This window comes from Sorex araneus, chromosome 6 (assembly GCF_027595985.1).
Source record: "Sorex araneus isolate mSorAra2 chromosome 6, mSorAra2.pri, whole genome shotgun sequence".
NCBI classification, from domain to species: domain Eukaryota; kingdom Metazoa; phylum Chordata; class Mammalia; order Eulipotyphla; family Soricidae; genus Sorex; species Sorex araneus.
Genome location: NC_073307.1, coordinates 129,066,990 through 129,081,128, shown reverse-complemented (window position 1 = coordinate 129,081,128; position 14,139 = coordinate 129,066,990). Strand labels below are relative to the sequence as shown.

The window sequence follows — 14,139 nt, the reverse complement described above, 5'->3', positions numbered from 1 at the left end:
CTCTAGCAGAAAGGTTCTACCTAGAAACACTTTGTCTGGCCAGATTTGCCTTTCATGCCTTGAACCAGTCAGTCTTTCGGGATAATATTGGCTAACTGTATCATGGCTCATCCATACTGTGACTACTAGGAGTGAAGACATGCTAGAGAGAGAAAGTCAATAGTTATCATAACGTGTTGATAATGTGCCAAATGTTTCTTGAATGGGTGAATCTGTAATAGATTTGACTGCTCTTTCCAATAAAGGCAGCAGCATCACTGTTGTCCTTTCACCAAGTAGCCTGAGATGTTTTATTTGTTTTTTTTTTCTTAAATAGATTGAGATGTTTTAGCATCGCCAAAGAGAAGAGAGTCATGCCTTTTAGTTCAGTCCCATTTTGGAAGAAAGCTACTATTCCCAGGAATCCCCAGAAATTTTGCACATCAGAGCTGGGGTCCAGGTCCACTTCCAAGAGAGTTACTAGCATAACAGGTTAATACCAGTTGGAATGTACTCACTGAGCTAAATAGTGAGGACATGATATGGTGTGAGTGGGTATTTGGTGGATAACCAATCGTGTCTCTCAAGGTACTTTTCTATACTATTCACAGCGGTAGCACAGCAGGTAGGGCGTTTGCCTTGCATGTGGCCGACCCGGGTTCGATTTCTCCGTCCCTCTTGGAGAGCCCGGCAAGCTATTGAGAGTATCCAGCCAGCATGGCAGAGCCTGGCAAGCTACCCGTGGCATATTCAATATGTCAAAAACAGTAACAACAAGTCTCACAATGGAGACATTACTGGTGCCCGCCCGAGCACATCGAACAATGGGATGACAGTGCTACAGTGCTATTCACAGTTTACCCAGTTTGTGTCTTTCATGCTGAACTCTTTTTTGAAGTCAAAGAAGGCTTCCCAAAGGCAGAGTCTATTGTCACACTTCTGTAAGTTCTTTGGTGACAGTAACCACATTTTTTGAAACTTGAAGTTGAGGGAGAGGTTAAGACAAATGATTTCATCTTAGCTTGGTTTTATTGATGTAAGAAACCGTATTATCCTATATAAAAAAATCCCACTTCTTCTAGTTTTATTTAATGTTACTTATTTAAGAGAAATGGGAACTATCTTGGGAAGTTTCAGTACTTTGCCTTATCTGTGTAGTGTTTGGTGTATATCAGAAGGTCAATCTTTGTTAGTTGATTGGGCTTAAATTTTTTGAAACATATATTTCCATATACAGGTGAATAGTGCATATACAGGTGTTTTTTTTTGCCAGATGATAAATGACTAGATTATCAGGGTGATTTTACTAAGTAACCGTTGCCAGGTTTTTAGCGATTTACCTATAGAGTGCTACAGTGCTACCTATATTATAAAGTCTCTTATGTATTATTCAAATAAGATGTAGGAGATGCCAAGGCCATCAGAGTGCAGGTGGAAAATAGGTTTCTTTGAACTGAATAGTCTTTTACTATATAGAAAAGTTCTAGTTGACTTGCAGACTGAGTTTGAGCAGAAAAAGACTTCCTTGTTTCCTGTTGAGAAACATTACCATTTTAGTTTTGTATCTTTAAACAGAAAAATGTAATACAATACATATATAGGAAATAGTTTTTTTTTCCTTCTCTGTGAAGAAAGACTACTTAAAAAAAAACTTGGCTAGGAAGATAGGCCAGTAGGTAGAACCCATGCCGAGTGTGTGCAAGGCATTGAGGTTGCGTGCCAGCCTGCATGCCCCACTCCCAGCACCTCTGAGGATAGCCCTGGTGACTGTCCATCAGCAAACAGACATGAGCCCTTGGAAATTTGCATAGAGGGCTTCCTAAAGCCTTATGTTCATAAAACATTGAAAGTTTACACATGAAAGTTAGATGAAGCAGCAGACCTCTTCCCTGGTATGTGCAGAAATAAGGTAAGTAAACATTGCCAGTTGATTTGGGACTCTGATATGTTATATCAGATGAGGTTTATTTAACCTTGATAGGAAGAATGTTCAAGGGGAATTTAGCAGTTGCTATTTCATTAACCCTTTTTATTCACTAAAAACAAAACAAAATATCTTTCTCATTTATGGGAAGAAACAGAAAAGAGCATTGTACTATTTCTAGATTTTTACACTATTTTATATTATTCACAGCCTTTTCTTTCTAGGATTTACATTGTTTAGCTGTTTGAATTCTGGGTAAGGCATGGAGGAAGCAGGCTTACTTTCCTCATCTGTTGAAATAAAAACAGGAAGGGGCTGATGGCAGTATACCTACCTGGCCCACTGCATATGGTGATGATTTGTCTTAACATTTTTTGTAAAGGTAACATTGACTTATAAGACTTATAAGACTAGGTTTTTTTTTTTTGGGTCACACCTGGCAATGCTCAGGGGTTACTCCTGGCTGTGCACTCAGGAATTACTCCTGGCGGTGCTCAGGGGACCATATGGGATGCTGGGAATTGAACCCGGGTTGGCCACGTGCAAGGCAAATGCCCTACCCTCTGTGCTATCCCTCCAGCCCCCAAGACTAGGTATTTTAAAAATACAATTTTTATCAATATCTCTTCTCCACAGTTTTTAAGTCCCTCCACTACATGGTTATTTTCAGGGCTAATATTGTAGGGGGACGAAGATAGAAAGTGTTATACACATATTAGTTTGCTGGTTACTACTGAATATTGATGCCAGATATTCCTAAACAGGTGCCATTAATCTTGAGCTCTTGATTTTTCACAGGAGTCAACAGAGTTCTGAAACTTGAAAGTAAAGGCTTACTATGTAAATAAGTATATGATTAAGGACTTATTAGAGGGGAATATTATCATTTTTTTGATTTTGCTTTCAACACTCTTGCCAACCTTTTGGGTATTGCTGATGGCAAATTATATTTAGAAAGTGCTTGTTCTTCTAAACTTCAGTATTGACTCCTCTTATATAAAGCAGATAGCAATACCAAAAGGTCCCTCTTTTATCCCACAGTTGTATCTAATTGTACTCTGGAAGTTTGATTCAACCTTAACCAACTAAAACCATATACAGTATATATCACTTCTACACTACAACAGAAGGTGGTGTTCATTGCTGACAGTAAAATCCTAAGGAAATGTTCATAGACTTTCTCCTCCTGCACTGTCATTATCAGTTTCTCCTAAAAAAAGTATGCCTCTGGTCAAGACAATGGAAGTAAGACCAGTCTATGTGGACTTCTATAATGTCAAAGGAGTCATGGAATGCAAGCTTTGGGTCCATTCACACAGATGAATATCAGCATTGAAGTTCAAACCTCACTTCTTATGAGGCAAGAAATTCTGATCAAAACAAACCAACAGAGAACCCCAAACCAATTGGAACGTTCGATAGTATTTTGTACACTTTTAAAAATCACTCATCACATGCTTGCCTGCTCTCCTTACCAAGATCCAGTGTCTATTAATCCATTAATTCTCTCAGCATTCTTTAAAAAAATCAATTCTGCCTGTATTAGAGTTACTAAGCCTGGTAATTTCAAGCAGAAGGAAATTTACTACTCATTTGCAAGTATGGAAAGGACTGATATATGGAAGAGGGTAACCATTTGTTTTTCACTGAGGTCACAATGAGACAGGATGGTCCTATAAATACAGAAGAGTGAAATGATATGTGAGAAAGGTTTTATTGAAAATGAGAATTAAACACAACCATAAATTATCAATATCTGATTACAGGTACAAATAAGACCCTTCTCTGTGATTTTTAAAGCATCATGTAACTGGAATTCTGTAAGAACACTCTATGGAAGCAGCCATTTAAAAAAAATAAAGATTGTTTTTGGTCAATTTAAAAAAAAAAAAAAAAGAAAGTGCTTGTTCTTTGCCTCTTGGTAGATAGTCTCTTTTCTTTGGCCATCCTTGCTCCATTTGGTTTGGAACTGGAAGCGCCTTCCCTCAGGAACAGGGGTTGTGTCTATGATGCATTTCAAGTAGGTGGTGCCATGCTCACCCACCCACCTGGGAGGATGTAATGACTGAAATTGCAGGAGAGGCAGCCTGGACATGTTTTGTACGATGTGTGATGGTTGTGATGGTTTGAATGTGTAACTTCCAATAAAGATCAGTTGGGGTGGGAAAACGTGGGTATGAAAAGAAACGGTGAGTGATGAGAAAGGACATCTCTGAGCAGTAGATAAATACCGACCAGGAGGGTTGGGCAGTGCCAAGTAATTTTCTGCCAGGACTTGGCCATAGAGTATGCATCTCTGCAGGTGAAGGTAGATCTGTGGAGTGGATGGAAGCCTGTGGCCATGTACTTTTGATTTTGTTACCTACTCCCTGCTCTCTTGGTTCTGTGGAAGAAACATTGCGCTGAGTAAAGCTTTCTAGAGTTTGTGTGCAGAGAGAGTGTACTTGGGGCCTGACTGCCTTAATTCCACTGCCTCCCTCTGCTTACTCCGCCCTTCCCTCAGCCCCGCAGCTCATAACAGCTGCTAGAAGCCATGGACCATTATCTGCCCTCCCCTAATCTGATACATATGTTTCTCTCTCTCTTTATATATGTGCATATATATGTATATTTGAGTGTACATGTGTGTTTGTGTGTGTTTTTTCTACCTCCTTCTACCTCCAATTCTTGACTAGAATTCCAGCAACATGGGCACAGTGGATTTTTTTTTAATTATTAAAGACGCTATGATTTACAAAGTTGTTCATTATGCAGTTGTTTCAGGCAATTAGTGTTCCAGCACCAGTGTGACTTTCCTTCCACCAATGTCCCCATTTTCCGTCCCATCCCCCACCTACCCCATTAGGCATATAACATTTACTTTATATTACTTGTTCCAACAAAACTTGAAGAGATTGCAAATAGAACGATCAGAAAATAAATCAGTAAGAGCCAATTTGTGATTGCTAAATGATTTTACCTGTGTAAATAAGGGAAGTGAAACCCTTCGAAACAATATAATAAAATGCTTATTCTCATTTGCATAAGTAAGTTCTAAAGTGTATTGCATCAGATTTTATTTTATATTTGGATCTCATTATGGTCATAATCATGCTTTACCTGTTTTTAATAAAACTTTAAAAGAAATTCTGCACTAATATATTTTGAAGTTTACATAAAATAGGGAAGGCCTACTTATGTAAATTACCCCTCTACATTTTATATAAAGCCTGTGGCTCGCAAACTAGTTCATGGTGATTTGTTATAGGCATTTAGTATTTCAGCACCAATCCCACCACCATTATCACCATTGTCTATTTTTCCAACCACCTCTCAAGCCTACCCTCCTACTAGGCTCACAATAGTTTATCTTATATTACTTGTTATCAATAAATTGCTAACAGAGTGATCAAAAATATTTCCTTAGAAGAAAATTTGTGTAAATTGTTTCTCATCATGGAGGCATTAAGTCCTTGTGTGAGGAATTACTAAAATGTTGTTACAGGTTAAGCATTCTGTTTTACTGTTTGGTTAAATTGAGATTGATATAGAAATGTAACACAGCCCATCCAGTCTGGTGTGCTACTACTGGATTATCAGTGTTATAGAGTTTGAAGATGTCGCACCAGGAAATCCAGAATTTTTAACTGGGTGGTACAGCTGGAGTTAAAGTTTTAACTCCACTGGGTGGTGGCTTTGGGGTGTGGACGTGACTGTCAGGGCTTCCAGAAGTACCGGGAGGTGTGGGGAGGCAGTCTATTTCAACTCCATGGAAACCTGGAGATTTCAGTAACAAAGAATTTTCAGCAGGTTAATTTCTGGGCGAGGCTTGGTCCTGGGACAATGGGGTCCAGCCAGAAGCATGGTGGATATATTATGGTGTGAGAGCGAGTGGCTGCTGGGGTTCTACAATGAAATTTTCATAGTGACCCAGAAGAAATGGAAATTAGAGCACTTTTCAGAAATAAAGCTCCAATTGGTTTATTCTCCATTTTACACTGAATACTCATTTACTCATTTAAGCTGCTTCCCAAAAGAAGGGATCCTACTATAATTCATTGTGTTTTGTAAAGGCATGGGTTGCTGATTCTATCTGATTCTATACCTTCAGATTATTTTCCGAAGCATGGTCTGCCTATTCAAAGACACTGTTTACCAGTGCCTGTATAATCAGCAGTGTTCCTGCTTCCCCCTCCTGGGAGAAATGGCAGCTGGAAGTATCATGTAGCAGAAGCATTAAGAAGAAAGGATATAGCTGAGAAATCTAGCATCCCTTGGAAGGAGTCCCTAATGTGAATCTGTGGTCCTTATGAATAATAAATGCACACAAGACAGAGCCATCGAGACATTGCACACTGAGCCATTTGTATCCTGTTTCCTGGAAGAGTTCCAAATCCATGGGGACAGTGGAAGGCTAATGGATCACTGCTTTCTTCTCCCTCCACCCTATCCCTAACTCTCCTCTTTCTGTTTTTGCTCCATTTCTGGGATCATTGTGTAAGCAAAATAAAAGGAATTGCCTTGAGGTGGACTGTGTGCTCCTTGGAGTCCTTGCAGGACTTGTTTTTAATTCTGGTCTTGTTGAACACACAGGGTGTGTTGAGATAATTCTGTTGACCAAGGGACTGCTGTTCCCATGTTTAAAATCTCCACTCCCCCTTTCTTAAGAAAATATACCCCAGAATAGGCTGAGACAGAAAACTGTTGCCCGCGCACTTCAAATCCAGCCAGGGATCTGGCAGGGGAGATAAACAAACGAACAAACAAACAAACAAATAAATAAAGTCAAGTAGTTCTTCTCTATTAGGAGAGAAAATGGGCGAGTAGACATGAAGTAGAGATGTGAAGATAATCAGTAAGCCCTTTCCTCAACTTAAAAAAAAAAAGTATTACCTTTTTGAATCCAGAAGTTAATGTTGGTGCTTATTTGAGGCAAATATCAAATTTCTGCTCATGTCTAATCCAAAGCATGAGAATGCTAGATGAATATGATGTCATGCATGCCCATAAGGGACAAGACGGTTCAAAGAGACTTAACAAGGCGGTATGGTGCTACCAGCAGGTCAAACTGTACCTGTGGGGTAAGTGCATCAGCAGCCTGATGATGCCTTCAGGTCATGATACCCCAAAATTGCTGCTGTGCCTTTGGCTGGATCCCAACAACTTGGGGCCAAGTTTACCAAGAAATTAAGTGGCCAAAAGTTAGGTATGTGGGAGCCATGCCTACAAACCACCTCTGGCTCAGCTATGCAAGCCCCATTTATTGACCATATTTCAGAGACCCATAAATAAATCTCAAAAGATAAACAAACAACAAACAAAAAAAAAACAAAAAAGCAAAGAGACTTAACAAGTTCTCAGTAATAGACAGAATGAATGCATCTAATGAGAGCTTCATCCTAAGTACTTATGCTCAGTGGATTAGACTGCATGCTTTGCATGCAGAAAGGCCGGGTTTAATCTCTGATACTACATGATACCCAAGTACAAAGTCAGGAGTAGATTCTGAGGACCACCAGTTGTGGTTCCCACCTGCCCCCTACTTAAGAAAAAAAAAAGTCCCTGTGGAATCTAGGGAACAAGGCATCAGTATAGTTTCATATTACTGCTCCAATCTGACTTGGGCTATGATGACAAATAAGGTTTCAATTGGCCAAGGACAGAGGAGGGCATTTCAGGTGACATCTGGAGAAATGAAGTGAGAAGGGACTCTGGGATCATACTAAAGTTGGGTTAAGTCAGAGGGAAACAGACCTTTGGGGAAAGTGCATGGAGCTATGTTTGGGGGGGGGGGATTTAGGTCTCACAAGAGTGTCATTTAGTGGTTTGAGACAGGGCCCTGTTGGGAGTTCAGGACAGCAATCCAGGAGAGAAACAGCGAGGACCTAGATTTGGTGAGCAGCAGCAGAGGGTGGAAAGTGGATGGATTGAATCCTGGCCATGAAGTCTTCTACGGACTTTTGAGACTCAGGAGCTGTAAGCTGCACTGGGAAAGAAGTGACACCTGTGACTCTCAAGCCTTTGCAAACAGAGGAGTCTGCCGTTCCGCTGCCACCTCTAGTTCTCACTCAAATGATTCTAATTCACAACCATTAGAAGAAGAGCAAAAAATATCCATACTCTGGGGCTAGGGAGATAGTACAGGGGTTACGGCACATGCCTTACTTGCAGTCCCTCTCTGTTCCATCTGCAGCATCACATGGGCCTTCAGGCACTGCCAGGTGTGGCCCGGTAGCCCCCACTGCACCACCAGGCAACCCGTGGCGCAGCACTGCCCAAGCAGCACTGTACCATAGGGTCTTGATTTGAAAGGTAGCCCCGCCGGTCTGAGGCCATTCAATAAGGGGGGAGAGCCCTTAAAAAAAAAAAAAACAGAAAAAGAATGAAAAAAAATTATACTGTATATATACTGCATTTTTATCCCTGTATATAACATATATATTCATATATATATGGGCTGGAGCGATAGTATAGTGGTAGGGCGTTCGCCTTTCACGCGGCCTACCTGTGTTCGATTCCTCCGCCCCTCTCGGAAAGCCCGGCAAGCTACCAAGAGTATCTCGCCCACACGGCAGAGCCTGGCAAGCTACCCGTGCGTATTGGATATGCCAAAAACAGTAACAATAAGTCTCTCAATGAGAGACGTTACTGGTGCCCGCTCGACAACGGGATGACAGTGACAGTGACATATATATATATATATATATATATACATATATATTAAAATCATATCCCTGTATATAATCTCGTAAACAATCTGGCAATATTACATTAAAAGAATTTTCTAGGACCAGCCAGTAGCGCCTTAGGAGGCGAGACACTAAGCTGTTGAGTCTAACCCAGACAAATCCAGACACAGAAGAAGTGGCAGCTCTTGCCAGGAGCGGGGCCGGGGGTAGGGTGGGGGGGAGGAGGGCCAGCATTGGTGACAGATTGTTTCTGAGAATCACCTATGGTCCTTCCTCTTGTTCCTTGTGAGTTACAAAGAAAGCTCAACAGAGAATGTTTTCCTCAACACAGCCTCTGAAGTTGGGGCACACCTCCACTCTTGGACAGCCAGGAATCCCTGTTGCACCCTCTTCCCACCTTCTTCCCACCGACCACTTTCGTTGTGGAAGGTTGACACTGTTGGCCCTCGGGAAGGAGCTCCATGATGGCAGTTCTAGGCTCCTGTTGGCCACTGTCCTTGCTGGTGAGCCCTGCTGGGTGAGGGTTGTTGCTTCTCAGACATGGCTAGTCACTTGCCAAGTCCACTCTGTTCTACCTCTCGGGCAGATTGTTTCTCAATCTCTGGGTGACACAACAGTGAAATCTCAGGGCAGGAGAAAGCACAGGAGCCAGCTGGGAAACTGAAATGCTGGCTCCTCTTCTTACTGGCAGTGTGGCTTGTGCCAAGTCACCTAACTTCTCTCCGGTGACTGATTAGAGATGATTTGGAGGCGGGAGTGTCAGTCAGCCACTCACCTAGGTGCTTGCAACTGTTCTGTGCTTACCACGTAGTACGTTTTCTCCTCTAAAGATAATCAACGCTGTCCCTAACCTGGTGACTTCTTCACTCTGTTCTCTCTGGGTCAGAGTTTTGGGACAGGAAGCCTCCTCTGGGTCTCCTAAAAGAAATACTGGGTTCCTCAAATAAGCAGAATGTGAGGAGGCTTTGGAGGGGTGATGCTTGATGCTGCAGATCCCTCACTAGCAAGTAGCCTGGTGAGTGTGGAAAGAGGGTTCTGCCAGGCATCAGAGGTTGGGTTTGCTCCAGGAAGAGCAGAAGGAACCCAAGCCCCAGCAGGTGGTGCGTTGCCTTGGTTGGCGCTGTCACCAGCCGCCATCATCCTAGTCTGGTTTGTTTCTCCAGATGGCGGGCTTGTATTTCAGGACGAGATACTTGTGCACAGTTCATTTGGTCATTTCTAATTAATGAGAAGTAATGGAAAGAGAACACGTTTTGAAGTGAGGTAAATTTAGTTTTCCTGTGGCTTATATAAAGACCAAGATTTGGGCAAAAGAAGTTCATGTGGGCTGGAGCGATAGCACAGCGGGGTGGGGCGTTTGCCTTGCATGTGGCCAACCCAGGTTGGAATCCCAGCATCCCATATGGTCCCCTGAGCACCGCCAGGAGTAATTCCTGAGTGTAGAACCAGGAGTAACCCCTGTGCATCGCCGGGTGTGACCCAAAAAGCAAAAAAAAAAAAAAAAGAAAAAAAAAAAAGAAAAAGAAAAAGAAAAAGAAGTTCATGTTTTGGCTAATATGTTGTTGAATACTTTTTTTTTTTGACAAGTCATGAGATGATCTGTTTTTAGCCTTTCCCTGTTACTTGATAAAAACAACACTTTTTTTTTTTTTTCTTGAGCTCTAGTGCCAGACACTTTTTAACCTTCAAGGAAAATTCAAAGATATAGGGACATTATCTTAGAGACAGAAGAATAGGAATTCTGTAAGAACTTAGGTCTGCTAATAGCCTAGTTTGAGGTGGACTTGAGTTGAGTAAGACTGGTCTTTTGGACATCTTGGAGAAACAGCCATGGTGGAGTCAGGACTCAAGGCCAGGGGGGAGAAGCCTACTGCCATTTATGGCCTCAAAGATGCAGTTTGATCTTTGAAAATGTGACCTTCTGAACAACAGCCATGTTATCAATTGAATTGACAGCTGTGTCATCAATTGAATTGAATTAGCAAGGCTGGGAGGCAGAGGACCCCTGGGTAAGGTTTGCTCCAAAAGTGTGAAGATAGCGTGGGGGATGTTCTGTGTGGTATGCGAATGGGCAACTCTGTTGAGGAGAAAATTCTGGTTTCTAACCTGTCACCAGGGGGGTGTCCCAAGTGGGAGACACACACCCTGTTCTTGGGACATTTGTACTTGGCGTATAAGACAAAGAGTGCAGGACACAGTCTATTTGGAGGTAGTCAAATAGAAGGTAGTCAAATCAAACGTGACCACAAATGTTTGATCCCAGGTCTCGAAATGCAAACATGGGCCTCACCCATAAGAACTGAAGTTTTCACTGGAAGCAGCTCTGAAGTTGGGTATCTCATGGGTGAAGAGGAGGTTTGGGGGTGAGGTATTTAATGAAACTGGCTAGTCCAAAACCAAGATGAGGCAACAGAGAGATAGCATAGCGGTTAAGGTATTCGCCTTGCCTACTTCTGGCCCTAGTTTCGTCCCCAACGCCACATGCTTCACCTCAGCACTATGAGGAGTGAACCCTGAGCACTGAGCCAAGAGCACTGCCAGGTGTGGCCCAACTCACCCCCACTTAAAAATAGAACCATGTGGGAGGAATACTGGGATCATCAGTGGTGGAGAATGGGCACTGGTGGAGGGATGGGTACTTGAGCATTGTATGACTGAAAGACAAGCACGAAAATACGTAAATCTGTAACTGTACCCTCACAGTGATTCACTAAATAAAATATTGAAAAAAAAAAAAGAACCAAAGGGATTTGCCGAGGAGAAATATTTTCTAAATGAAAGCACTGAGGAGGTCTTACAACCATCATTTCCTCATTTGATGGTGGACACTTGGAGGCAAAAGTCCTCCTGGCTAATAGTCCAAAATCAGCTGTTACGAACCTGGATTGTGGCATGCAGTAGAGTAAAGCTGGAGAAATAGCTCAAAGGAAGGTTCACTCCTGAGCCACGTCCTTGACCCAGCAGCTACATTTTTAGAATAGCATGTGAAACCTTCCTTCAGTTTATCTTTCTGTTACTTATATGAGACTGGCTCTATTTCCTACTGACTATAAAGTATATATGCTCAGGTTCCAAAGAGTGTTTCTCAGGCTGGAGCATATGCTGTGCATTGAGAAAGTTTGGTTCCATTTGTCCCCAGTACCCTGTGCTCCCTTATTGTTGAGCTGGCAGTAGTGCCTGAGCACTGCTGGGTGTGACCAAAACCAAAAAACAAACAAACAAACAAACAAACAAACAAAAAAACAGGGCTGGAGTGGGTAGGGTGTTTGCCTTGCACAGGGCCGATGTGGATTCCATTCCCAGTATCCCATATGATCCCCTGTGCACTGCCAGGAGTAATTCCTGAGTGCATGAGCCAGGAGTATCCCCTGTGCATCGTCGGGTGACCCAAAAAGCAAAAACAAAAACAAAAACAAAAAATATAAAGCAGGGGCCATAGTGATAATAAAGCAGGTAGGACTCTTGCCTTGCCCATGGCCTTTCTGGAGTCAATCCCCAGCCCCATATCTGGTTCCCCAAGCCCCGCCAGGAGTGATTCCCCAAGCACAGAGCCAGTAGTAAGCCCTGCCCACCGTCAGGCGTGGCCCCCAAACATAAACAGAAAATAGAATAGCTGTAGGGGCTGGAGCAATAGTACAGCAGGTCGGGTGCTTGTCTTGTATGCGGCTGACCCAGGTTCAACCCCTGGCACCCCATATTGTATCCTGAGCTTGTCAAGAGAGATCCTCATGCACTGAGCCAGGAGTAAGCCCTGAGCATGCTGGGTGTGGCAAGACAAGGGGTGGTGGTGTTGGGGACGGGACATATGCTCAGATTTCTTAGAAAAGGACAAAGAACTCTTGCCCTTTCCTTACTCTACTTTTATTCTCATTTCTTTTGTCTTTATGTTTTCTTTAGGAAAATACTCATTCACAATTATTTAGGCCTTGGTTTGGAAAGCTGTGATTACCGTCTCATAATGATGTTCAGTTTCTTGCCGGTATTTCACATGGAATACACTTCGCTTGATTTTAGAGATCAGATGGTCTTACATCCCAAAGGCATTGCTCCCAGGGGGATTGGTTCTCGCTCATCTGTATAAACACTCCTGCCTGCTGACCAGTAGTCTGTATTTATGAGGCTCTCGGAAAACACTGCAAGCTGCAGAGTGACCATGAATAGCCGACTTAATTTGGTTTAATGTGTTTTGGCTTGCTTGACCTCACCAGAATAAAAATGTGTCTGTTTAAATGATTGTATTGGGAGTTAAAAAAAAAAATTCTAGAGACATTTATCTCCTCGGAAGAATCTTGGGATTGCTTTAGCCAGGGTTTAAGTCCACGTTTAATGTCAGATAAACTTGAGAAATGTTTAACATAGAGCTTTAATTGCACATTGGGTCATTGTGAGTTCTGAATTTTAAGAGTCTGAATTACTATTTTTTCCCCCCTTGCTACTTTGTTTTTCTAGACGATTGGCTGGCAACGACCTTTCTTTTATCCACCCAAAGGCCTTGTCTGGATTGAAAGAACTCAAAGTTCTGTAAGTAATGCAATTTTAGAGTTTCACAGCTGGCTGTGTATTTTCTTTCTGCATAGTCAACATGCTTGAAGCTAGGTTAAGCACAGTTTCTTTTAGCTCAGGATTAAAAGATTTAAGGAGTGGCCCACAGGTCCGAAGATAGTGTGGGAGGCTAGAGGTTGATTTAGGCAAACTAGGGTTTAGATAACAGAAGTTAAAATCTAAATGATCAATATTCGGACCTCTAGTGCAGACAGCTGAAATGTGAGGTGCTTTGTGTGACTAAGTATGCAAAATCAAACTCATCCGTAAGCTCTCCAGGTAGTTTTCAATTTATTTTGTGGCCATAAGAATTTTGGATTGGCTGAAGCTTTCAAAGGGTGCTGTTTAAAAGAGCGACAAATGTTGAAATCACTTTTGAGTGAAAGGAAATTGAAATGCCTCTGATTTAGCCTGAGAGGGAGAGAAAATAAGCTCCTGGAGTTTGCAGTGTGGAGCTTCTGGAGCAGGTGAACTGACACCAAGCTGCCTTCCTGCCCCCACCTTGTTGCTCTCCGGACCGCTCCAGTTCTGTGACCTAAGTGAGCCTTTCGCCACTCCATTCCCGGTTCATAATTCAGGCCAGGCAGTTATTTTATTAATGTCGCTAGGAGTGACGTTAGGCAGAAGTGATAAGGATTTTAGTTTCAGCCTTGATTTGTCTCCATCCTCCAGACACTAATAATCATTTATTAGATGATTAAAGCTCTGTTTCTTCCGTGGCCTTTGTATTTACTCAGGACACGGCTGCTGCTTCCTCGGGGCTCAGAGTCTGTCCTCCGCTTGACAAAATTAACTTTACCTAATGTCTATGTTTCTGGGGTCTGCTTTATTCTAGTTTGAAAAGACATCAAGGGATCCCAATGGGTGTGCTTGTAATACCTCCCAGTTAACTTGTTATACCTCCCAATTAACATGAGCAGTAATGAGGTGATGAGTAATTAATTAGGGGGCCTTAATTCCCGAGTGTGAAACAACCCCTGGAAATGAAGTTTACCCAGCAGGTCTGTGTTAGGAGGTGGCTTGGGA

General features: G+C 42.4%; 1 protein-coding gene across 1 annotated transcript in view; it reads left to right on the top strand.

The window, feature by feature from the left end:
- The window catches only part of LGR4 (leucine rich repeat containing G protein-coupled receptor 4), a 126,453-nt gene that overhangs the window by 74,711 nt on the left and 37,603 nt on the right, over positions 1–14,139 (top strand). The window contains exon 3 of the mRNA XM_055141921.1: positions 13,021–13,092. Within this exon, the coding sequence (XP_054997896.1) occupies positions 13,021–13,092 (72 nt within the window). The remainder of the gene's footprint in view (positions 1–13,020; positions 13,093–14,139) is intronic.